Here is a 24,702-nt window from a genome sequence, read left to right on the forward strand (position 1 = left end):
TCCAACAAATCCAATTGTGGGCAGCAATGCTGATGATCATGACATTGCCTATTATAGAATACATTAAATACCACTAATCTGCCGGGCTGTAAAACGACACAAGTTTGAAAAACAACCTTTTATTGTCTTCCACATTTATCTCAAACAGGGAAGTCATCAGTAACCAAAGTCTGGCGAGGAATAATACAAAACAAAACCAGGTACAGTAAAATCAAATACAAAAAGCTGTTTTTGACTAGCTTATAAAAGAATTGCATAGAAAACTATCGTCTTAAAAGCAAATCAATATAAAAGTAATTGCCCCCAGTAGCCCCAGAACATGTCTTGTACTGGGTTTGTTGGGGGGGAGGGGGGGAATACAGTATGTCTGAATCAAAACAACATATTATAAATGCTAAATAAAAAACGGAAACCTGGCTGATAAATAGTGTAGCGGATGAGATAATCTTACATTTTGATTGTAACTGATCGCGTAGCTGTGATATTTTAAAATCCCACCACCTGTTTCACGCCTAGCTCTGCTAATCTGAACACACCTGTTGTCTGGTTCACCTGCTCTCCATCCATCAATCCGCACTCTCACTACAACAACCTTATCTTTGGTATTGCTCGTGCTCCTCTCTCCGTTTATCATAATCATTTTTTAATAAACAAGGTTCTTTTCTTTGCCCCCCCTCCTCCACCGTGAGCAGCAAGTAGCAGCCTTCCCTCAAAACACAGATACAAAAACCAAAAAAAAAAAAAACAGTCCTAGTCCTTCACAGACCCTTTTTTCTCTTTCTTAAGCCCTGTTCACTCCCTGTAGGGCTTCACCAGGTTCATATGAAGTATTCCTTCTTTTCGCTCATAGCCTGGTTACTGTACTCTTCATCGGGGTCCTCTCCCGGAGCCAGCTCCCCCGTCGTCCTGTAGTCTCCTTTGTTGTGGCAGAGATACCGGTAAAGCAGGATGCCCAAGGCAGCTATCGTCAGCAGGATAAGAACAATAACCACTGGAGGAAAGAAAGAAAAAAACAAACAACGCAAAACATCTTTTTAAAATGCAGTTTTTAAAACATTATGACCTCGCGAGTTCAGCATAAAGTGCGAACAGTTACCTGCAATAACTGCGGAGTCTGGACCTGTGGGGGCTGCTGTTGTTACCACTGAAAGGGAGGGGGGGAATAAAACATGTAAATTGGTTTTTAAACCACTGGTGTCAGGTAACAGACGAAGTAGAAAGGTCATGAGTTTGTTCGACTGTAAAGCATCTGACAGGAAGTAAACTGTGTTGTGTCTCACAAATGTGTGGGTCCAGGAGGAGACCGGTTTGTGTGCCAGTAATAGAAAAAATAAAAAAAATAAAGAACAAAAAGTGTAGGAGTTACCCTGAATCATGGTGGTGTCTGCTTGTGTGGGAAGTGATGTTAAAAGTCCCATATCTGGTGCTGAACAAAAGGAAAACACACACAAGCATGACATGTTTGGATAAAACAGCACAAAGTAAAAGGAAAAAAAAAAAAGGGTTATGATATCAGGATTGTTGTTGGCTGCGACTCAGAGTGGATACATTAATAACGGAGCTAAAAATACAAAAAACAAACAATGTCCTCACCCTCTGTCACAGCTGTTGCGTTTGTATAGGAGGAGAGCGTTGTCGAAGGCACCATGTCTGATTCTGGAAGATAAAAAAACATGTTAAAAATGTCACAGGGGCTCTATCTTCAGCACGCAGTCTGCTAGAAGAGACTTGTGTAACTGCATAGCTGCTGGCTGAGGAAGGGAATATTAAGTGTTGTGACACAGTAATCTGATTATTAAGGGCTGGGACTGAAACCTGTCCGCCTCTTATTTCCTCGGTGATGCAATGAACTTAATCAGAAAACAGACCAGGGGTGGAAGAAATATGGAGATCTTTTAATGGAGAAAAAGTAGGAATACCACACTATGAAACACTACAGCCATTACAAGGAAAAGGTTCTGCTTTTAAAATGGTATCAGCAATAGAGCAGCAATGATTGGTTGATTGATCAATCAACAGAAAATGTTACTATTGAGTCGTTTTTAAAGCCAAAATGCCAAACATTCTTTGGTTTAAGGTTCTCAAATGAGAGAATTTCCTGCTTTTCTTATTTACACAGTACAATAAATACACTGTAAATCCAGTATTTTGGTTATATTATCTTATTCCCACAGAACAAGACAGCTAGGATACTTTTAATAGGCATTTTTCACCATTTTCTGATGGGTTTTTTTTTTTTTTAGATGAAATGATTTTTAAAAAAAAGGACCAGTGTGAAGGATTCAGTGGCATCTATCGGTGAAGTTTCAGACTGGACTAACTGAACATCACTATGGTGGCTGTGAAACTCGTGAAAAAACAGGAAAGGCCTCATCTACAGCAAACCTTTAATAGAGAAAATACTGGTTTTTTTAGCCCCCAGTTATATTATTTTATGGGGTTATTGTTACTGATGCATATATTGTTGTATCTGGTGGAGGTGGAGCTAGTTTGAACTACTTTGCACTTTTGGGTGGGTTAATCTGTGACTACACATCATATTTTATAAAACTATGTTGTATGTAAAGTACAATAAAACAGTTGAAAACCCCCAAAGTCAGTCAGTTGACTACAATGTAGGACACATTCTCACATTTGAGAAACCTGGAACCATCAAAAGTTTGTAGTTTTTGCTTGAAAATGTAAAAAAAAAATAGTAGCAAATTCTTTTTATTTTGATGGATTAATCAAATATTCGCTGCAGGATAAAAGGAGAATAACAACAATCAAATGTGTGGCAGAAAGACATTTAGCAAAAGCTCTAAAGAAGCACTTTGACTTACTATTCATGGTTACTTCTGGTAAACTCACTGGTTAATATATACCTGTAAACACACACAAAAAAAACCCAAACAATAAACAACCAAACATCTCACTGACATTTCCGCAGTCACTGTTTCTAACCACGCTGGAGCTCGACACGATTTATTTAACCGGTCGACACCTTTTTTTCTCTCCCATTGTTACTTCATCAACCACAGCTGACTTTCTTTGTCCCTCTCACTCACTTCTTGTCAGGGGAAAAACTAAAAACTGCTTCACCACCATTCAGGTCAGCTCGCTTAACAAATAAAAGCCCCCCACCCCACCCTGGAGTTGGTAGCAGGTAAAGTAACTCACGGTTCTCAAAACGCCTTTTTAAAAAAAACAATCAGACATTGTTCATCACAGCTGTTTGTGTGGAGCTTACCTGGGCGCAGCGGAGAGTGACAGTAACCCCGAACTGTCGGCGGCGGTGGTCCACTTTTCAACTCTTTTTTTTTCTTCTAAAAGGTGAGCAAAACGAGCGCACGCTGCTAACTTTGAGTTTTGAAATTGAAGCTGTTGAGGCGTCTGAACTGCGTCTGTGAAATACAGTAAGTGCATATACTTTTTTTTTTTTCTCCCAGCACTCAGTGAGTCATGCGGCACACGCTCTCGATTTCCGCCCCTCCCTTTCCTCCCCCTTTTTTCCTCCCTCCTTCTTCTCTGTCAAAGATCTTCTGTGAGCGAGATGCATCACTCCTCTGTTAGGTTAAGAGGAGTCTGGTTTCAAAGTAGATTTTCAAAGATCAAAGATGATAGATAGATAGATAGATAGATAGATAGATAGATAGATAGATAGATAGATAGATAGATAGATAGATAGATAGATAGATAGATAGATAGATAGATAGATAGATAGATAGATAGATAGATAGATAGATAGATAGATAGATAGATAGATAGATAGATAGATAAACTTATAACACGGTAGCCATACATTAAATTTAACTAGAAATGAAACATGTGCAGGTAAATTAAATGTTTAGAGGTTTATTCTTACTTTGCCCGACTCCCTTTAAGTTAAAATATAACTAAAATAGCACATATAACTTAAAGTGCAAAACAGTGAAGAGTTAACAAAGAAACCTGAGTTGAAAGGTGCTCTGTGCCTCACTTTCCCCCACTTTGTTTGTTTTTTATTACATATTCTTATTGGCTTTTTTAGGAACATACAGAACAGCTGCACAACAATACGTTAAATGTTCTACTCACACATGTTCAAGAATAGAAATAAAACTTATGTTTATATTATCTAACACGATATACAGAATAGAAATGTATAGGAATATACATAAAGTAAAAGTAAAAATAAAAATTGAAATATAAATATAATAAGAGTGTAAGAGATATAATAAGATAATAAGAGCGTATATACAAAGTAAATGTAAACATATTATATAGTATGTGCTGAAAGAAATTAAATAGTAATAACATAATAATCAAGTGTATTGCACATTGACCCGGGTATTTAATCGACTTATTGCACATCATCAGCACCAGTTTAATGACTAAAAACGGCTAAGAAAAATAAAAACATACACAATTTTTTAAATATACAATGTTTTTATTGCTGTTTTAGAACATCTGTTAGATATTAATACACTAATTGAAAAAATAAATAAAATTTAAAAATAGACAGCTTTGGCAGCAGATACAGTTAATCATCAAATGAAAAGGAACATAAATAAATACTTTAAAATAATCATATACCCGTGACCCTGCTCCATGAAGCTCCCCCAGATGTTTTCAGAAACTCTAAGCTTTCCTTCAGTAATGTACGTTAGTTTGTCCATTAAGACACATAATGATAGATCCTTCATACATTGGTTCATACTTGGTTTATTAACATTTGTCTCCAGCTTGTAGCTGTTGCTCTTTTAGCTTGTAAAAGACACAAATCTATTAATGCACAGTCATTCTTCTTAGCAATAACATCGTTTGGATAAATAACCAGAATATATAACTTAGACAAACAATGGATTGTCAGGTTTGTTATCTGGCTGATCCTGTCTTCTGACCACATTACATCCCCATCCACAGTGAAAGAGTGTGTCCTTTAGCGTTGTTGCATTCAAACCATGTGTCTTGGGATTAAAGTGATGCAGTTTATACACAAAAACATGTTAACAAACAGGCAGTTGCACAAAGTAAAGGCCCGAGGCTTACCTCATTGTGATGGGCTACAGAGGTACAAAGGCAGAGATAGATACAAGATAATAATTCATTTTTAATTACTCCATATGGAGTTACATTCAGGAGGGTGCGGCAGCTAAAGCTTATCTTAAATATATTCTATAAATGGTTTCCAAATTCTCTCGAAGTGATCTGTAGAGCCACATATTGTCAGAGGAGTCTTGCTATGGTTTGTTAAAAGGCAGATTTATGCATTTGATAAATGATTAGTTACAGTGAGGAAAGAAAAGTAAATATCTTGATAAGCACATTTTTCTTTTTATTGTATGAAGTATTATCTGAAGGCTAAAGGTTACCTGTAACTCAGCGATTTAGTATTACACGTACATAAAGTTGAAGGACTTTGGCAGTGACAGATTTAAAGATGAAGGATCAAAATCTGTGGCTGAGATATACTGACTTTTAAATTTGGGTCAAACTTATTTTCCATAAGACCACTTGGTGTCACCCCCCTTATTTGGCTGTGCCTGCATGACATAAGATATGTTGTTGAATCTCTGTTAGCTGTTAATCAAATTACAGCTGGTAAACCTTTAAAGTGTTAGCACCACCTTTTCTATTTGGATTCAGCCAACAAGTCAATACTTCCGTTATCCTGGAGGAAGCCTGCAGAAGGCTTCTTGGTTTTGTAACAAATCAACTACCCATGAATTTAATTTAACGTCTTATTAGCCTACTAGATAATGCACAAACTAGCTCTCCTTCTTTTCTGTTTGTGTAATCAACAAATATTTCCAAAAAAAGTCCACCCACTTTCTGTTCCACAATGTTGTTTCTCAAGCTGACAGCTGCAGAGATCATCAGAGGGAAATAATCATCCACACACTGAAAAGATTTGAAAGGGTTCAAACATTTAAACTTGCTTCATCCTGCTCGAATGCTGTCTTTGAAAACGTCTGTGGTTCCTCTTGATCGTCACCTTTGTCACACACTTGGTGCCACATTTAAGTTTGTGTTTCACAGAGAAGCAGGTTTATCATCGTCACATATAAAATCAGAAAGATCAGCAAGTGGTTTCTGTGTCCTGATTCTGGCCGCCATAACAGAGATCCTCGTTGTTACAATTCAAGAAGTGAAAGCCAGTGGGGACAATAGACCTCGACAAATTTCAGGAAGCACACATCTGATGTCTTCCTCTCGTAATGAATGAAGTGTAAGTAAAAACTGATTTTATATCATCAAACTAATCTAGTAAAGACATCTTGTTCTGTAAAACACATTGTAACTGAGAAGTGCTATACAAATATCATTATTATCATCTCATAGCCATTTTAGCTCTAGAATTCATCGTTTCAATTCAATGTTTTCAGTTTTTAGGGGGAATTTGGTACAAATAAACGTTTTAAATGCTTTAAATTAATAACCATTAAAGCAGAAAGACATGTCTCTATAGCTTTCCTGTGTTATGTTGTGTTCATAATGAAGTGAGCTGAGAAATGTGGGCTGAGTGAGAGCTCTCTGTTTTTGTCACTATCATGTTAAACCTCCATTGGCAGAGAAGCATCCACAGCTTTTGACACAATATTAAATTCAATTCAGTTTTACATTCATCATTTATTTTATACAGATGTCCATCTATTAGCTGTACCCTTGAGGGTGTGTGTGTTGTAAATGATTAAAATCAAACAAATGAGTATAAATGTGAACCAAAAAATGTTCAGAATTACACAATGATTTATCTTCTCAGTGCACAACTAATTAGCAGATCACGTCTTTGTGCGAGTGAAAAAGATTAAAAGATTCAAAAAATGAATCCCTGCCAACAAAACTGGTTAAGAAATAAAATAGATAGAAATAGAAGAAAAGAAAATCATTGAAACTTCTATTTACTTTCAGTCTTTAGGTTAAGTGGTTACATGAGAATGGAGTTGATCTCAGTTCCTTTCTAAACTGAGACCACAGTACAGTATGTCTGCATATGGTGAGCTATACTGCAGGACAGTTTTGTAAACCTATAAGTGCATGTGTGTTTGCTGACATTAGACACATGAGATAACTTATCTGATTATAACCTGTTTGGTGCAGAATATAATGGAATCTGTGGGACAATGTTTGCTCCAAAAATGACATGTACACATGTATCTATACTTCTTGAGAGGATAATTGAGATAAAGCATTGCTGTTACAAAAATATTACAGATGAAGATTTACCTATATGGTGTAGTCTATCCACAGCTGATTTCAATAAAAGATAAATAAGAAAACTAGCACCGACACGTCAATGCATAGCACATCATTCCTGACACCACAGATGGACACTTCAGTGCGGCTGTCTCCACATTTTTTCTCTCTTGTGCAGCTGTTGACTTCAATCTCTTCTGTGCTTCTCTGTTAAAGGAACACAGAGCAGACACTGATTTATAAAAAGCTCAGTCAGAAACAAGATAGAAGGGAGCAAGGAGATTGATATGTGACATTAAAAAAACATACAAACCTTCTATTAAAGTTTGAATACATTAAACCGTTGTGCTTTTTGAGTCCGGAGTTGCCTGTTTCTCTGCAGGAGCATCCTGAATGGGACAGAAAAGTGTGTGAAACAGGAGAGAAAACAACTCATAGAGAAGGTTTGCATCACTGTTCCTCAGCTGTGTGCTAATCAAACGACAAACCTTGTTGCTCAGGTCCTTAGAAACTTCACCATTCTCCAGTCCGTTTGGTTTAGGAGGGTTGAAGGCTACCGGGCTGTCTTCTCTTTCTTCAATGTGCAGCGGGCCGTCAGTTGCTGCTGACAGCTGGAGCTCCAAGCTCTCTGAATCACAGGAGTTGTTCAGTTCAGAGCTGCTCTCACTTGGTGGAGCTTTCTCAACATCTCCCTTATTTTCAGACTCTGCAGGTGGCTTAGGCTCAGACTCCTCTTCCTTCCTGTCCTCCTCTTCCACCTGATTGCCGTCTTCTCCCAACTCGTTTCTAGCCGTCCCTGCTGCAGTGTCTTCTTCTGCAGATGAGATCTCACTGTGGCTCGGTTCTGCATCCAGGTCCCTGGACTCAGAGGTGGGGCTCTCCAGAAGAGGTGACTGCGGGGAGACCGCAAGGGTGCTGCTCTCTCTGGACAGAGTACCCTGGCGAGATCTGTCAGGGGACCTGAAACTAAACCTCTGGCCAGGTCTGGGACTATAGCTCTTGTGAAACTCAGAAAAGCTGGCTTTCCAGGCCTTAGGGGACATCAGAGATCGTCTCTTCAGGGAGCCGTACCTGAAACATTTTGCAAGAGTAATATATCAGACAAAAAAGCAAGGAAGTTGTTTGAAGATTTTGCTTCTATCCCCAAACAGAGACATCAATTTATTAAAATAATCCAGCCCAAATGTTCACATCTGTCAGATTCTTGGATGTACAGTATTGTCAGTGAGGAGAATATAACAAAAAATATAGTAAATATTGTAGCTTTAGGCCCTAATTTGCAACTGTTTGGCCACAAAACATGTGGAATATTGCCTTTAATAATTTACACTGTTTTGTGATCTATAAAATCTTGCAGAACTTCAACTTATGAGTAGATGATATCATTTTGTATCGTACTAATCATAATGTAAAGTTTAAAAAACAAATCTTACCGTTGCAGTCCCTTTACAGCAAACATTTTGTCCGGATGCTGAGCCTGCAGCTCCTTTATCACATTATGCAGATCAAGACTGAGCTGAAAAAGGAAAGGACTGGTCAAAAAATGATTATTTTATAACAATTGTGTGGCAACTTAATGCAAATGCCAACACAGAGCCAAACATACCGTGCTCATTTCCTTATGGAAGATGTCTCTTAAATTTGATAGAGCTGAGAAGACTGAGACGTAGCATCCAATACGGCTAAAAAGGGAAAATATCAAAACATAATGTAAAAGAAATGTGAACACCCCCAATATATCATTTGATAATAGAAAATAATCTATCAGACCTTTCATAGAGTGCAGGCAGCTCTTCTTTTAAGTCATTGTTGATTCCCTCATAGACACTTTTGGCAGCATTCATCTCCTCTTCTGCCTACAGAGTGAAAAATTGAATTAATGTTAAAGTACACTTCAGAGCAAGGGAAGGTGGAAATACGCAGTGCAAGGAAAAAAAGAGAGATATGAATGTCATTATTAATCACCTTGTTTATCTTGACATCATCCCTCTTCTTTGCAGTCTGCAGTGCCTCCAGGTGGTGACGGGCAGAGTCGTAGTCCACCAGTTTTCTTCCCCTTTTGGCTATTTTCTCCTGCAGGTTGAAAAAAAGGGTCCAGATAAATTATGCATGAGTGCGTGTGTGAACTATTTCTGTGCCTTTGTTGGTTTTTGTGTGTTTGCTCTCAGGCCTTTTTATCTGCCTGTGTATTCACTTTTGTTTGCTTGCATACTTGCTTCCTCTTGTCTTACCCTGACATCTGGGAATTGGCTCACATAGGACTCCATGGTGCGTATGGACTGGTCTAATAGCTTCACCTCGTAGTCATTCCACAGGAGGTCCTCCCCCTTTATTAAAAGACGCAGCATAAATATTGGATTAATTATGTATAAAGAGCGGGAGAAAGCAGGGGTTTGGTTCCCCTGGCGAATATTGCTGCTTTTGTACACAACAAAAATGGGCAGAGCAGTTGCTGCTCTGGGTTTTTATCACTACGGACCTCTACAATGGCTCCTAAATCTTCCTCTCCAGCCCAGTCAGTTTCATATGAATCAAACAGAGACTGGGAAAGGCGTCTTGAAGCCTCACGCATATCTGTAAAAAAAAAAACAAAAAAAAACCATTTTTGTCAATATGAGACCTGCAGAGGACATAAATTTACAGCTCTGCAGCATCTACAAGCAAAAAGCACACTCACCTCTAACTGCATTAATGTAGTTCCTCAAGTCCTTGTACATTCGGTTCCCATCAGTCTGCAAATAAGAGGTGCGTATGACTGTCAGCGTTTAGATTTATTACATTTAAGATGTTTGATTCACTGAGTATAGTCAATAAATCATCAGTGTCTACATACACAGTGAAACATGTTGAGACAGCAGTGGGGAATTTATTTCTTTTGAACTTTTGAGCAGTTCAAACATTTAAATCCATTTTACTGCCCAAAATAAAGCAACTCCATAATTATTATCTCCTTATTAAATAGAGGGGGTTATTACCTGCTGGTCATTAAACTGCTGGAGAGAACGCTCGAATTCGTCATCTTTGCTCTCCACAGTCTTTCCCAGCCTTTGCAGTACCTGCAGAAAAAAAAGCCCATATCTCAAAGCAACAGCAGCTAAATGGCAATAAGTTATTTCTCTTGTTATTTGGGAAACAAAAACTTGCAGACTATTACCTTTTCTTTGCTTCTGCTCAGCTGTCTTTGGACTTTTTTAGCAAAGTCACCAGAGCTGCCTTTTGGATTCTCGGCCATATTTTGTCTTGACAGTGTTTATTCCTGATGATTAAAGGGATACAGAGAAGAAAGAAAATATTACAACAATACCTCAAGACCTTTGGTGTATGGAGTATTTGGCCTTAATGTTGCACATTGAAACAAGTGCTTTACAACAACACACCTGCACCTGGTCCTCCATTATATAGTATTATTATTAGTATGGGGTAGTAGTACAAGTAGTAATATATCTATATATTTATATTACTCATATCACTACAATGCTATATTACTAATATTATTTGTCATTGTACTTTTAAATGATATGTTAAATTATTATTTTCTTTTCTATGTATATCAAATATATTTCATAAAATTGTATTCCTATTGCATTTTGTTATTGTGTATGTTACTTATACTGCACAGGATATATACTTAAAATGTTATTTTAATTATTAAGATTATAAGATTTCTTGATTTCCTTTACACAGACATTTCCATTCACATTATTTAATATAGTCTAAGGTATTGTGTGTATATATATATATTTACTGTCATCTCTCTACTTTCCTTAATTTCTCACTTTATTTGTATTTATTTTCAAACAGTTTGCTGCACACACTCTGGTTTATTACCTCTTCTCTGTGCTGCTGTAACATTTGACTCTTGTGGCTTTTTCATATATAGAGAGTATTTAAATGTAAAATGTTAGATGAAGTAGCAAAAATGGGGAAAGTGAAGCATATTCAAATAAACTCTCTGTATTCGCCTCAGTGAGCAAAGTAGTGAGAGACGTCCTCTTTGGAAGCAGTGATGGAAAAAGTACTTATACAACTAAAAGTCCGACATTCAGAGTTGGTAATATTATAGGAAAAGTGGACTAAAAGTAAATGTACTCATTATGCAGTTGAATGGCCCTTTTCAGAGTTGTATTATATATTGTATATTACTTTATTTTTAATAAGTGCATAAATGGGGTGGAGGTGAAGCTACATTTGACTAGCATCTATACTGTTGGGTAGTTTAATCTCGTACTGTATGACGTACAAATTTAATGTACTTGTACTTTAGTATTTTCATTTACTTTTTGCTTCTACTTCCCTGCTACAATTCAGATAAATATAATATAAATATTATACTTTTAACTCCACTACATTTGTGTACAGTTATAGTCAGTGTCAGATTAATTTTAAAATACATATTAATCTCATAGAATTACAGATTATCCTACATTTATTATACTACATTATGTAAAATAATTCAAATTAGCACCACTTTGACCAACTATAACAGTAAAATCATATTTACACATACATGCATCAGTAATAATAATCCAGAAATGATTTAGTTTAATACTATAACACTGAGTACTGTTACTTTTCAATAGGCGACATATTGCTGATAAAACCTTAGTTTTCAGTAGCAGTAACATTGTACAGAAGTAAAGTACTCGAGTAAACGTACTTAGTTACATATATATAATAAATACCACACATATATGCATTATATTTTATTCTATACTATATTATGTTATTACATAATGCACTACAACATATTTCTATATTACATACAATAATAATAATAATACAAACTATTTTATATACTTATAATTATATATTGGTGCTGCAACACCTCAATTTCTCCTCTGGGGATCAATAAAAGCTCAGTGATCCATGAAGGCACCCAGCACCTCAGCTTGGGAACCACACAAACTCTGGCTCTGATCCTCTAATAAACTACAATACCCAGACTTCCCCGCGGTCAAGCCACTCCCAGCAGTAGAATGGCGGCGGTGAACTTTAACCACGGTGTTGAAATTTCTTTGGCTGTCGGAGGAGTGGCCCTATGACAAACTACCAGTTTCCTGCGCTGCTCGCCGACCTGCAGGACGCGATCATGGGGAGCACTCTGTTCAAATGTGCCGCCACCGACCTCGGCATCCAGTGGGCCGGCTGGGCTCTGGCTGCAGCTTTCAAAACCGAGAAGTTTTATGATTTGGCAGGTAATGTGGAAAAGTGGCTCTCCTTGTGTGTTGATCTGCGACCATGTGCAGCCTGACTTGTTATTCACATCAATGTATTAGTGTTGACAGAAAAAGCGAATCATATATAAACTTCTAGGTAGGTGACTTATCCATAAGTCATCTGTGCACTTCCTATTTAATTTAATTATTACTGCAATGCATTAAGATGTTGAACTGTCATGATTATAAAACCTGTTATCTAAAGCAGCTTTGTTGTGAAACAGGCAGAAGGCTCCTCCTTCAGATTAGGAAGCAGCACATATCCAATCAGCGTCAGCAGGGGCGTACAGAGGAATCTTGGGTCCCTCTTTTTGAATCAGAAAGGGGGATTTTTGTGGGCCCCAAATCAAGAATCAGCACATCTGGTCTCTCCACTAGTGATTTATGCTTCCTGGTCCCACTTTTGCATTGATAAACAAACTACCTGAATATTTATAAAAGTAGGTGAAAGTTGGTAATCCTGTTTTAAAAATATTAAGCAAATACCGAATACTAAATTAATTTGTGTCTTGCAGAGGTGAAGCAATTAGTCGATCAGCCGAAACTCTTCAGACTAATAAAACTGATCTTTTTGATAAAGTTTGTTACTTTTTGAGCAATAATGTCCCTAATAGTTTTAGCCGTAGGTGATAGCAACTCTTTTGGTTAGTCGGACAAAACAGGCAATTGTGAGGTGTCAGCCCGGGCTTTAGGAAACATTTTCACCATTCAGATTAACCAATAATGGAAAACAATCATTAGCATAAGATTTAGCTGCAGCCAGAGTATCCTCACTTTTCACCCAATTAGATTGTGAGTTTTAACAAAGGAAGTTATGAGCCTAAAAAGTTAAGTATAACAAATTTTGAGATTTTCAGGTGATTGTCCTTAAATATAGAAAATCATCAAATCATTTGTCACACGTAGAACATTGCAGCTTACCTGTCAACGGCAGTGTCTGGTTTCTTTTCCCAAATGAAGTACCTTGACACTTTTCTTTTGACTCGTCCTCTTCTGGTTCTCCGCTGTACGCTGTGCTCCTAGGAAATTTTACCCTTGAACTTTGGAACCAATTGTCTGCAGTATCCTGGGTAAAAGATTTATTGAACACGCCTTACTCTGCAACAAGTAGGGCCATCCGCCATGCCCATGTCCCAATCCAACCACCCTGAGTCTACAGCTTCTCTCTCTTTTTTTCCCCCCAGGGTCTGGCACATTTATACTACTTGCCCACCTCAGTCGTATCTGGGGAGGAGCCACTCACGTCCGTCAGAAGGTGCAGACTGGGTTGGTGACAGCGTGGGGACTCAGGTAAATGAGGCAGTATTGACCCTCATTCTTATACACACCCAGTGCAGTTTAATAAAACTCCCACAGAGCAATGAAGATTATACCCTCTTACATTAAAAAAAACCCACAGAGTTTTGTGTTAGTTATGGAGGGTCCTTGGCGAGGTCAGAGGAGGAACTAATGAATGTGAAACCTGAAGTCAGGTTAATGAATAATGCCTGGGTTAATGTGAATGGACGTTAACCGTATTCTTTCTGCAGGCTGGGGACATTCCTCTTCATGCGGATCTTGAAGGACGGTCATGATCGCAGGTTCAACAATGTCAGAGACAGCCCGGGGACTTTCTTTGTATATTGGACTGTTCAAGGTACTTGGAAGCAATGTAAATGCCTTCCTCTCAATGCCACAGACCTTGAGCAACTCAGCACCCAGTTAAAGGGAGGGTAGCCTTGTATAAATCACTGTCTAGTTTGTAGCGCTAACATGCATTTATTCTAGGTAAGAGCTGTTGGGTAAGTTAAATGCATTTAGTTCATGGAGCTTTTCAGGAAAAAGCTGGTTCAAGATGATTCATATTTTCCTGTTTCTTTCAGCCATGTGGGTATATGTGACTCTCCTGCCCACCCTCATGCTGAACAGTGAGAAGCGAGATGTACCTCTGGGAACTAGGGACTATATTGGCTGGACCGTATGGGGCCTTGGCTTCGCTGCTGAGGCTATTGCTGACCAGCAGAAATGGCTTTTCAAGCGTGACCCAGATAATGCTGTAAGTCAACAGACCTGATGTTGTGCAGCCCTTAACTGCATTAATACCTCATTCACCAACTGTATGGTCTAATTTGCATCTGTGCCTCCAGGGGAAGTTCATCCAGAGTGGACTGTGGGCCTACAGCAGACACCCAAACTATTTTGGAGAGATCCTGCAGTGGTCGGGTCTCTGGCTCTCAGCCTCATCTGTGATGCAGGGGCCCCAGTACCTGAGTGCGGCGTCACCTCTCTTCGTCTGGTTCCTGCTACGTTACGTCAGCGGCATCCCCATCCTGGAGAAGCAGGCTATGAAGAAGTGGGGATCTGACCCTGTCTTCCAGGACTACATCAAGAACACTCCTCTTCTCTGGCCATGGCCTAAATTTTGATGTTACATATTTGTTATGTTTAATTCATTTACCAAAATTTGCCTCCACATAAAGGATATTTACACATTCAAGCCATTAGGTGTTCTGAGCACAATACTTTGAAATGAGTGTGCAGCTATAATCTGTCACCTGTAATTATTCTGTAATATAAATTCCAGTTTATCATTCCTAGTCTTTACATAAAAGCCTTCTGTGTAAGATCTCTTGTGGGGTTTAATGACTGAGAGCTAAATAACTGCATTGTTGTCAAGACTGTAAAGCCAGGACGCCACGGTAGCTCACCCAGTAGAAGTAGCACCCCATGCACCAAGGCTGGGTTCATGCTGCAGTGGCCAATGCGTTGTAAATTATTAGAAATTATTTCACCTTTTACTCTCTAAATTCTTTAAATTTACAGGTTGGACATCTCTGCCATAAAGATTTGTTAAGATTTTTGTCAAACTGAAACAACCATCAGTCATCTGCCAGAACATGTTTCACAATTTCCCAAAACTGACAAAAAAAAAAAAAAACACCTTTGCAGCCACTTTACATGGTGCTCTTTCATTTTGTCACACCATTTCTGGTGTACGTGTGCTGTTCTCCCCATGTTTAAACAATAACACTACTTTTCTGTCAGTGATGGCTCTCCTGCCACCTTCAGCTGTGGACTGTTCAGAACAGCTATTCTTTTGCTTTCCAACATGGTCCAACAACATGTCTACACACCAGTTCTTTTTTTGACATAACCTAAGCCTTCCCAGGACGTTTAAGACACACAAATAGCTAGGTGCACTACATCAATAGTTAAATATTTTAGGTAATATGGTACAAGTGGATGTAGTGCAGAGATCAGAACATTAAATATGTATGTATGTATATAAAAGAAAGCACACAAGACATTTTTGTAAAGGTTAGAAATGTATTTTATAAGTTACATGACTTTTAGAGCGTGTCTTTGTGTACAAAATTTGTGCTAATGGTTAATCAAATAATGCCACAGTAACTGAACTGGCCAATCATACAAAGTAATTGCCTTTTGCGTGGGATTGCTCATAAAGTAACCGCCCACAGTACAAACATCACACAGAGCAATAAACATTAGAGGGGCAAAATTCAGACAAAGATTACAGCCTGTCACATAAACCAGTGAACAATGTTCCTGATTATCACTGGCAGTGCAGAATATACTGGAAAACACAATGGCAGTAAAGACTCTTAAAAAACTGTCCCCCTATTCAACAGATTAATCACCAAAAACATTGCACCCAGTCACGTTTGTAGATAATGCCGGAGATCCTGCCAATGAGAAAGGTCTGCCTTGAGGTCTAGAACTAGTTTGTAGTTGTTGTAGTAGTAAAAGGGCTGGGCATTGTGAGATTGCTAACATTTACTGCACAACTACCTGGAAGACAATCAAACACTTACCAGAAGAGAATAAACAAACATCAAAACTAAAACATAATGTTACTTGCAGTCACACATTCAATTACAACCTAGAATGAAATGCCAAAGAATCAGTTATTCAACTTCTGAGTGACACATGAGTTGAAAAACTGTCAAAAGAAATGATTAAATGTAGAAGAGGATCACAATAAAACTGTGCATATTACAGTACATATTTTTATGTGCACATTCTTCAAAAAGAGTAATATGCAGTACATTCTCACATGGCATGAGGTGAAATGAGAATGCCTCGTTAAACATTTAAAAGAAGCATCAGCTCTAAAGACACAAGAGTGTGCATAGATAGGAAAACCTACTATTTGGTTAAAAAATTAATCACTTTACAAACATGTAAAATCATCAAAGTACAACTCTTAGTACTGTGAAACATTAAAACTATTACAAGAAGACTAAGATGGAGGCGTTTATAGCTATAATCAAAGCAGTACCAAGTTATGTGTTATGCATAAATGTTTGGTTGTTATTGCAGGATCAATAAAAAGGTTAAGTGAAGCTGCTTTGGATTATTTGAGGAGTGGAGATGCAAAGAATTTTCCTTGGCGTGAAAATCCGACTGCTGATTTGGTCTTGCTTCCAAATCTGCAACAAAGAGTGCACATAATGAAATTTAATGGAAGTAGGAGTCAAAGTCAATACAGCAGAGTCAATGGAGGATAATGAGATATTTTACAGTAGATTAACTTCTATGAAAGATGTTCAAAAGAGTCCTTTTAATCTAAATCCCCCTAAAAACAGTATATAGCTCTCTCTCCTGAATATTTAAATCAGCAGTAGACTATTAGTCATTCTAGAGGAACTTAATCATTGATTGTTAAAAGCAGGGCAGGATGTTTGTATGTTTACCTGGGTGTCAGACTGGACTTCATGCGCTGAGACAAGGAGCTGGAGGAGGGGGTTTTACTGAGCTGGTGCTCTGGAGTGGTCAGAGGTCCCAGCATGCCCACTGCAAACAGTACAAACATTGAGATGAAACATCAGCCAGCAAACAAGTGCCCAGACTCATACAAGCCCTGCAGAACCACAGACAAAGTTTAGTGAGCACGTACTTTTCTCAGGGGTGGCATAGCAGTTTGCGTTCTCGATGATCAGGTGATCCAAGTTCGGCTGCTCGCTTTGCACCATCACAAACTGGTCCCAGTAGACGACCGGCAGAGCCAACAGACGCTCCACGACCTGAAAGGAAAGGGGAAATCATAAAAATGTAAAAAGACATTGGGGTGATTTCAGTGTGTTGCCTCATCCTAGACCAACATGCTGAGTTGGTTATGTAAAGGCCTTGGGCAAGACAGAGGGGAATTACTAAAAAAAAGTCTATGGTATTATGATGATGCTGCTCTGAAGGTAAGTATTACATAATAAATTAAAAAAATAAATGTTTGGTGGTCTCTATATGTTGTAGTCAGTCTCTTACATCAAATTGGGATACACATTTACAATGTTTTGGGGTTTTATTGCTAAAAAGTGTGATGATTATTGATTAAAATAGTTATAATTTGTGTAAAAGAAACTTTTAATAACTTTTTAATATTATTAAAATCTTATCAAGACTTTGTCCCATGATTGACTTTCTTTCAAACTAAATGTTTAAAATGATTCATTCATAGTGATGATTCGTTAAGATGGTCATCAAATCAAACCCCATTTTTTTATAGATATATTTCAGCAGTAGGCATTCGTTTACATTCTGTAATTAACTCTTTATGTAGTAGTTTACATTGTTAGTGGCAGTGTGACTTGATGAATCACTCAGGCCTACCTTAGGTTGTCTTTTGGTATCCTGTAGGATTGTCATAGGGTCTGGGTTGGGAACTGCATGACCCACAATAGTTGGACCAAACACTCGAGCCAAGTTACTGATGTCCATCCTAGTGTCCAAACTGCTAGCAACTCTGAAAGGTGTTGTTAGATTAAATTATGTTTATTTAATGTATGTGGAATACAATATAAACCATTCAACGTGTATCTTAGGTTATATAAACTGCATTTTTTTGCCTATCTGAAAATCAGGTAATGAGATAGAGTTCAGGTGTTTAATATATGCTTAGCACATTTTGCCTGAAGCAATTTAACCCAATTAAACTTAGAGGATGCAGCAAAATTCAAAAACAGCTCAGTTACAGACAGACTAGATACTTCTGTGAATATCAGCAAACCCCAACACTTAATCAGTAGCAAGAATATCCTAGGCATCGAAGCGGAGGAAATGTTTTTAAATCAGCTGCATTGGAATATGCATAGCTCAAATTAGGTATATTATTATTTTTAGAGGAGAGTAGCTGCTAACCTCTGAAGGTGAAGGACTAAGAAGGCCAGTGTGTCTCTGTTGGGCTGTGGCAGGTCACTGATGGTTTGGTACATCAGAGCTAAGCTGTTGTCGTCGTCTGAAACCTCTGAGAGGGAACAAAGAAAACAATGTTGTTAGCAGAGAACAAGAAATGGGAGATTGTGTGGATTTATTTTTAACAACTTGAAAGAAAATGTGCCCGACTCCAGTGACAAATAAATACTAAAAAAGGCAAACAAACAGAAAGATCAATCTCTTTTTTGCCCCGGGCAAGTGAGATTTCCATCACTGCTCAGTACAAATTGAACAAAACAACGTGGAAATATGCATTTAACAGGTCTGTTGGGTAAATGTTCAAGAACTTACACAAACTTTCAAGTTATTTCAATATCTACCGACTGCTTTCATGTAGTGTGCCATTACTTCTTTTAAGTGGAGCCCTCCACATCAGAAGCAGCAACCAACAACACTGGTTTTTTAACACCAGTCAGCCACCCACACACACACATACCGGCTGCATCCATGAAAGTACGGTTGAGGCGGAAGGTGAGAAGAGGCTCCTTGAGGTTCCTCAGGAAGTCCTTGAGGAGGCCTGTGATGGCGTTGATATCGTCCACCTTGCTGAGCACGGGAACGGTTTTGCTGCGGAGGAACTTCTCCTTCAGCTCCTTCACTGTGCGATCAGCGCCGGACAAGCGGTACAGTCCAGCCTGAGAACGGAGAAACACAAAATATTCGCCGTTAAATTTTCTTCAATGAACTCAAAGTATCTGTGCCCAGCCACTGATCGCCCCATAAGACCACAACTTCTCGTTTCTACATTCCTGCTGTATGCATTAATTACGGAGCTTTAGTGGTGCTGGTAAGTGAATTTTGGACAGACTAGCTGGTTCCCCCTGCTTCCAGTCTTTATGCTAAGCTAAACTAACAAGCCCCTGGCTCTAGTTTTGTACTTAGTGCACAGAAATGGTGGTGGAATCCATCTTCCTATTCAATTCTCAGAAATTAAGCAAATTTTTTTCTATGTCAAACAATTCTTTCAAGTACAATTTCTTCCCACTATATAAAAAAAAAGAAGAATAAGAACATTTTTCTTTGCAAAACAGCTGACATAACATTTGTCAGGCTTAGGACCTTTGAAGATGAAATTTCTAAGTGACAGAAGAAGCTAATTTGTTTCAGATGGAGAAAAAAAAGCCAACATTTCATAACCACCTCAAACAAAACCCATAGAGCGAAAGTAAGACGGCAGTAAAACATTAAAGACAGAAGGAAGACAGCAGCACAGTCACACAGAAATCTCCTGATTTGGAGCGCTTCCACAGCCCAATTACAAATTTAATCTCCCAGGAACAGATTGTAAAAATCTTAGTTTCAGCTCTCTGTCTCAGCTAAAGGGAAATACATTAGAAGATAACTACTGGGGTGTGAGGCTTTATAGTCTTTCACATCGCTGCATATTATTAGGACAGGAAACACCTCTCACCTCATGCAGGCCCCTTTGGTCAATCTCATTGATACAATGGACAACGAGAGGAGGAATCATGGGCGATGTGTCGGAGACGTAGTCTGCAAGCACACCCTGGAAACAAATGAGTAATGGGATAAACTTTCAGCACTGTGGTAACATTTTAAATTGGAAATAAACTCAGTTTAACTCCGTTCACACACACACACCTCCCCGATTTTGACCGGTGTGCCACCCATGTTGGGGATGCACGGCAGAGGGCAACGCTCGCGGCACTCGGGGTGCGAGACCACCCTGCAGTCACGGCACTTCAGTGAAATCTTTCCAAACTTTATCCTCTTTCCACAGGGCACGCACGATTCAGGTTTAATGACCTATAGAAAGACATTTGACAGGATTTAGGAGGCTTGTGGGTCAACAGCTACGTATATGTTTAGCCAAAACAAGATATTAGACTTTGTTTTGGCAAATTAACGGCATAAAAAGATAGATGATAACAAATAAGTATGTCCAAATACACGTATTATAAACAGAACAGAATTTCCCATAAATCCAAAAGAAAATGTGTATTTCTAGTTCTAGTAATTCACTCTGCAAATTCTATCACACAAACGGCGCTCTTACAGTTTTGGAGACAAACTCATGATGACGGACGCCCCCGTGGTTCTGCGGAGTGCTGGGCTGCATTTTTATTTCTCCTTCAGGGATGCCAGGCTGCTTGAAGACATCCTCAGGCTTAACTGATTCAGACTCCCAGTCCATGGTAGCTGAACAGGAGGCAGACAACAAAATACTTTTGGCACACATCCATGATCATTCTCCAGTTAGGAGAAAACGTTAAATCACTGCTGCAGAGAAATCCATACAAATAATGAGAGCATTACTGTAAATAATAGGCAGCCTCCTTTAATTGAATGTGTTTTGATTTTACTAATAATAATAATAATAATAATAATAATAAAAATAATAATAACAGTAGATTGATTTTGATCTGACATGAGCCTATGGGTTAAAATCTGTCATGTCGCCATTATTTCAGAATAAAAGCATGCATGGATTAGATTAAATAATTTAGGGATTTAAGTAATTACATTTTCGGCTGATTTTGACAGATAAAAAAACAGCTGAAAGAATCAAGTTAGCTGGATAAGAATGAACAAGATCACTTAAACTGGGATTAGTTAAGCTGAGCACCGCCCAAGGTTAAATACTGCATCATAACGAAAATCTTACTAGTCTTTCTCCTGCTGCGAGTCCAGTAAGGAACAGTCTCAATGGTAGAAACCGCCTCAACAGGTCCTCCGTTCGCAGGAACAGTCACTGTGGTCTTCGTCACAAGGGTCTCATTTCCCTGTTACAAATAAATAACCATACAAGCCATCTATGACAGGTCCCAACACGTTTTACAAGCTGGTTACAGGCTTCCAACAAACAATCAGCTTTCGGTTGCCAAAACAGAATCATTTTATTTTGGTTGCCATATTTTAGTTGTTTATATTTGGAGTTATCGTAGCCATGTGTAAGAACACCACACGTTTCAGTGAAACGGTGATAATGAGTAAAAACCCTACCCTCTCTGAAGTTCTGCCTGTGGATCGAGTGCGTTTGGAGGCGAGTGGAGGACCATCGACATGGTTTCTCGAGGAGCGCTGAAATCAAGACAGCAGACATGAGATCTTTAACTCCAGTGAACACAAAGCTCATCTTACAAATACAAATGTTTAAAAGGGGGGAAAGGTGCACGTGTCCTTAACATACCCTTTTTTCTCGTTTCTTGAGTCGCACTGTCCTCACCGTAGAGGAGTCCCAATCCTGTCACAGATCAATCACACAAAAGGAAAGGAGGTTGTTTTATTGTATATAACATAACATATATATATGTTAATTGTACTCTAGATGATACTGAAAAGGGAAGTACTTACAAGAGAGTCATCAGTTTTATCATAGCTGATATCTGACAAGATGGAGGCGGACTCATCTATCGTCTTCAGTCTGTCAGGAGCAACAGAATATACGTGTTAAACCAGTCAGGAGTATTTCATCTACTTTCATTTGCCTTCACCCAAAACAGTTTTGCAAATTGTTTTATTTGCCATTTTATTCTTTAAAATGCCTACATGGAAATGCATTTGAAAGTTCAGAGTGACTTTAAAGCGTGGCAGAATGGTGCATTCATGCGATAAATAGATGGGAAGATGGGAATGGACGTGGGGAAATGAGTTCCCCAGTTCAGAGTAAGCTTGTGAATACAATTTTGTATTGCATCCAAGTCTCAAGTGTCAGATGTTCACACATGCAAATGAACCCCACCACAAGGTAAACCATCAGTGTACTCTCTCTATTGTACCATATGGCTCACAGAACAGCTAATGTAGCAGATGCAGCCCTGCTGAAGCACTGCCAGGGACTCAAAACTATGAATGAAAGATAAAACATGGCTATATTAAATATATATTGCTGTATGTGTGAGCTTATTACCTTCGGCTGGTATTCAGGTTGGCGGCCGCCTGGCAGTTTGTGTTCAGGAAGGCCAGAGCTGAACGCTGCTCTGCACTCAGCTGGATGCTGTTTGAGGATCCCTCACTGGTCAGCAGGTCCCGGATCAACTGGATTTGACGGTCCTGTGTTAGAGGAATACAAGAAGAACCAGGTGAAATAACAGAACAAACTGAAATCAACACACATTAACGAACAAGGGTTTCAAACATACCAATTTCTCGCAGTCAGCTTCAGCTTTTTGTCTGCGCCGGATCTCCACATCTACTTGGTTGCGGGCATGTTTCAGTTTGACCTCCAAGGATCCCCTCTCCGTCTCCGTTTTGGTGAGGGCCTCTTTGCAAGATCCCAGCTCATGCTCGGTCCTCAGCCACTTGCGGCGGCAGTCATCAAAGTTTTGTGCCATCTGGATGAAGTCTGGGGAAACAGGATGCACATAGTTACAGCAGTAATGTGGGCAGGCGTATGTATAGCAACCCAAGGCAGCTGTCTCAAATCAAACAGACAGTAAAGATAAAACCTCAAGAACAATAAAAACTACTCACTGGGTTCAATGTTGTCATTGAGAAGGTCAACTTGCGTCCTCAGCTTATCATATAAGCTCTGGAGGCTCAGCACAGCCGTGTCCATGTTGTTTTACAACTGAGACCTTTTTAAAAAAAAAAAGTACATTAACTACGTTCAATTCATATGATAACAAGTGGTTCTATAGAGACTGGGATTGGTGTGGAGCTGTGTTTGGAAGAAATGGAAATTAACCTTAAACTTGGCAACGAAAACAATGCTTAAAAAAATATAAATTAGCCCCATAACTGTACCTAAAACCATAACAATAACGTTACATATTCCTCATCTGATAAAATCTGCTTATTTTGTTTATGTTCTGGAGAGCTAACATCTCCAGGGAAATGCGTTACACACAGTTAACTGTATGATTGGGGAAAAAAAAAAAAACCATGGCGGGTCTGACTTTAGCTGCTAACTTGTTTGTATTCTTTAATCTCGCATGTGAGCAAACATTAGCGAGCAACAGTTACTTTACCGTTTCGATAGTGAAGATATCGACAGAATAATCCTTTCGGCGATGATTAGCGCACTGCTTTTTGTCCCCGTTTCTCTCTTTTTTTTTTTTTTTTTTTAGCCTTTAGCGACGAGCTTGTTGTATCTTTGTCTGCATCCTTCCGCAGCCACAGCTGCTTTGACCGCGTTACATTTCAAATTTCGCCGCTGGCCAATCAGCGAAGGAGCCGCGGCAGAATGGAGAACGGGACATCCGGGGACGGATTTTCATAATAAAACCCCACCGTAATGGTCGATCGTCGCTTCGGCGGCACTACAACGGGCGACACACAGAAACGAGTACAGCCACGACTGTTAAATGTCAGTTTAAAAATTTTATCGATTACCTATCAAATAAGTAAGGAGGGGGAAAAAAGCAGGAATCAAGAAGAAGAAAAAAAAAACTTCCGGTCACAACCTTCAAAATAAAAATCCATACCAGTGAATAAAAGGGTTTTATTGTTGGAGTATGTAAGTGGAAAAATAACGACTACACACGGTCCTGTTAGGTCACTGCATGAGTTTAACTGACAGTGTCAGTATGCTGTGGCTGGGAGGGAAGGAGCCCTGCATCTGTAGCCCTGAAGGAGCAGTAAAACAGTTTGTTTAATTATCACCATATTGCTGTATTTGTGCAGTCAGTCCACCCATACAGACCAGTTCATTTAGTACAGAGTACCGGTATACCAAAGTTCTGGAGAAATGTACATTATAAAAGTTGCAAGTACTCTATATTCCATATTATAAAATGATAGGTGAATAAAATTACATTTCTGCAACAATTAATATAAAAGAAAACAAGAAACTCAAAAGCAAAAACTCCAGCCTGTAGAAGAGAAAGGAAATTAAGGCACTTCAGCATTGCTCCTGAAGGAATCATGAATCTTTATATTATTAGATAGGCTACAGGAATAACTACACGATGATAATTATTATGTATGAATGGAATTTGACAATTAGTCTATAAGTATTCAACCCACATATAACAAACTAATGGATGAAAATTGGCTGTTAATCTTTCACAAAACATTTAGCTCATTATTAATTACTCCGTGTTGATAGTCTGTAGGAATGCTGAAACAGCTTTAGTCGCATGATAGTACAGCTATGCACCCAACCTCCTGTCATGATTAATTTCTGAGCCAATCAATATTCTAAGCAGATTGGAAA

General features: G+C 38.7%; 4 protein-coding genes across 5 annotated transcripts; 1 reads left to right on the forward strand and 3 right to left on the reverse strand.

Annotated features, from left to right (window-relative positions):
- Positions 1 to 103: 103 nt before the first annotated feature.
- On the reverse strand, positions 104 to 3,458 carry LOC127377075 (uncharacterized). Its single transcript, XM_051424679.1, has 6 exons — positions 3,230 to 3,458; positions 2,823 to 2,864; positions 1,594 to 1,656; positions 1,367 to 1,426; positions 1,097 to 1,144; positions 104 to 991 (listed from the first exon to the last, which is right to left on the reverse strand). Exons 2-6 carry the CDS (start codon positions 2,827 to 2,829, stop codon positions 819 to 821), a joined length of 351 nt encoding a protein of 116 aa, XP_051280639.1. The 5' UTR covers positions 2,830 to 2,864; positions 3,230 to 3,458; the 3' UTR covers positions 104 to 818.
- Positions 3,459 to 6,571: 3,113 nt separating this feature from the next.
- Positions 6,572 to 13,408, reverse strand: bin2a (bridging integrator 2a). Of its 2 annotated transcripts, none has more exons than XM_051425353.1 (13): positions 13,338 to 13,408; positions 10,313 to 10,414; positions 10,134 to 10,214; positions 9,836 to 9,890; positions 9,638 to 9,732; positions 9,390 to 9,485; positions 9,124 to 9,231; positions 8,929 to 9,014; positions 8,765 to 8,840; positions 8,592 to 8,674; positions 7,647 to 8,229; positions 7,472 to 7,547; positions 6,572 to 7,365 (listed from the first exon to the last, which is right to left on the reverse strand). In XM_051425353.1, exons 2-12 carry the CDS (start codon positions 10,388 to 10,390, stop codon positions 7,494 to 7,496), a joined length of 1,395 nt encoding a protein of 464 aa, XP_051281313.1. In that variant the 5' UTR covers positions 10,391 to 10,414; positions 13,338 to 13,408; the 3' UTR covers positions 6,572 to 7,365; positions 7,472 to 7,493. The 2 variants fall into 2 exon arrangements, with proteins under 2 accessions (XP_051281313.1, XP_051281312.1); XM_051425352.1 differs by having other exon boundaries at positions 13,296 to 13,384.
- si:ch211-210c8.6 (uncharacterized) lies at positions 12,132 to 14,979 on the forward strand. The gene is made up of 5 exons (XM_051425354.1): positions 12,132 to 12,353; positions 13,559 to 13,664; positions 13,904 to 14,010; positions 14,237 to 14,409; positions 14,501 to 14,979. The coding sequence occupies exons 1-5, from the start codon at positions 12,197 to 12,199 to the stop codon at positions 14,777 to 14,779; spliced, it is 822 nt and encodes a 273-aa protein (XP_051281314.1). The 5' UTR covers positions 12,132 to 12,196; the 3' UTR covers positions 14,780 to 14,979.
- Positions 14,980 to 15,660: 681 nt separating this feature from the next.
- racgap1 (Rac GTPase activating protein 1) lies at positions 15,661 to 23,675 on the reverse strand. Its single transcript, XM_051425351.1, has 17 exons — positions 23,516 to 23,675; positions 23,019 to 23,122; positions 22,688 to 22,890; positions 22,456 to 22,598; positions 21,900 to 21,969; positions 21,736 to 21,789; positions 21,549 to 21,626; positions 21,211 to 21,328; positions 20,602 to 20,744; positions 20,187 to 20,351; positions 19,996 to 20,091; positions 19,021 to 19,219; positions 18,510 to 18,615; positions 17,982 to 18,114; positions 17,272 to 17,398; positions 17,069 to 17,168; positions 15,661 to 16,804 (listed from the first exon to the last, which is right to left on the reverse strand). The coding sequence occupies exons 2-17, from the start codon at positions 23,101 to 23,103 to the stop codon at positions 16,729 to 16,731; spliced, it is 1,896 nt and encodes a 631-aa protein (XP_051281311.1). The 5' UTR covers positions 23,104 to 23,122; positions 23,516 to 23,675; the 3' UTR covers positions 15,661 to 16,728.
- Positions 23,676 to 24,702: the final 1,027 nt, after the last annotated feature.

This window comes from Dicentrarchus labrax, unplaced genomic scaffold (genome assembly GCF_905237075.1).
Source record: "Dicentrarchus labrax unplaced genomic scaffold, dlabrax2021, whole genome shotgun sequence".
Lineage (NCBI taxonomy): Eukaryota > Metazoa > Chordata > Actinopteri > Moronidae > Dicentrarchus > Dicentrarchus labrax.

Coding starts and splice junctions, on each gene's coding strand:
- LOC127377075 (XM_051424679.1), bottom strand. Junction 1,427..1,593: donor CGCAACAGCTGTGACAGAGG/GTGAGGACATTG, acceptor CCTTTTGTTCAG/CACCAGATATGGGACTTTTA. Junction 1,145..1,366: donor AGACACCACCATGATTCAGG/GTAACTCCTACA, acceptor CCTCCCTTTCAG/TGGTAACAACAGCAGCCCCC.
- bin2a (XM_051425353.1), bottom strand. CDS start 10,390: ATGGCCGAGAATCCAAAAGGCAGCTCTGGTGACTTTGCTAAAAAAGTC. Junction 10,215..10,312: donor TGAGCAGAAGCAAAGAAAAG/GTAATAGTCTGC, acceptor TTTTTTCTGCAG/GTACTGCAAAGGCTGGGAAA. Junction 9,015..9,123: donor ATGATGTCAAGATAAACAAG/GTGATTAATAAT, acceptor TTCACTCTGTAG/GCAGAAGAGGAGATGAATGC.
- si:ch211-210c8.6 (XM_051425354.1), top strand. CDS start 12,197: ATGACAAACTACCAGTTTCCTGCGCTGCTCGCCGACCTGCAGGACGCG. Junction 14,011..14,236: donor TGTATATTGGACTGTTCAAG/GTACTTGGAAGC, acceptor TGTTTCTTTCAG/CCATGTGGGTATATGTGACT. Junction 14,410..14,500: donor AGCGTGACCCAGATAATGCT/GTAAGTCAACAG, acceptor CTGTGCCTCCAG/GGGAAGTTCATCCAGAGTGG.
- racgap1 (XM_051425351.1), bottom strand. CDS start 23,103: ATGGACACGGCTGTGCTGAGCCTCCAGAGCTTATATGATAAGCTGAGG. Junction 18,115..18,509: donor TTAGTCCTTCACCTTCAGAG/GTTAGCAGCTAC, acceptor AACACCTTTCAG/AGTTGCTAGCAGTTTGGACA. Junction 16,805..17,068: donor AAGTCCAGTCTGACACCCAG/GTAAACATACAA, acceptor TCTTTGTTGCAG/ATTTGGAAGCAAGACCAAAT.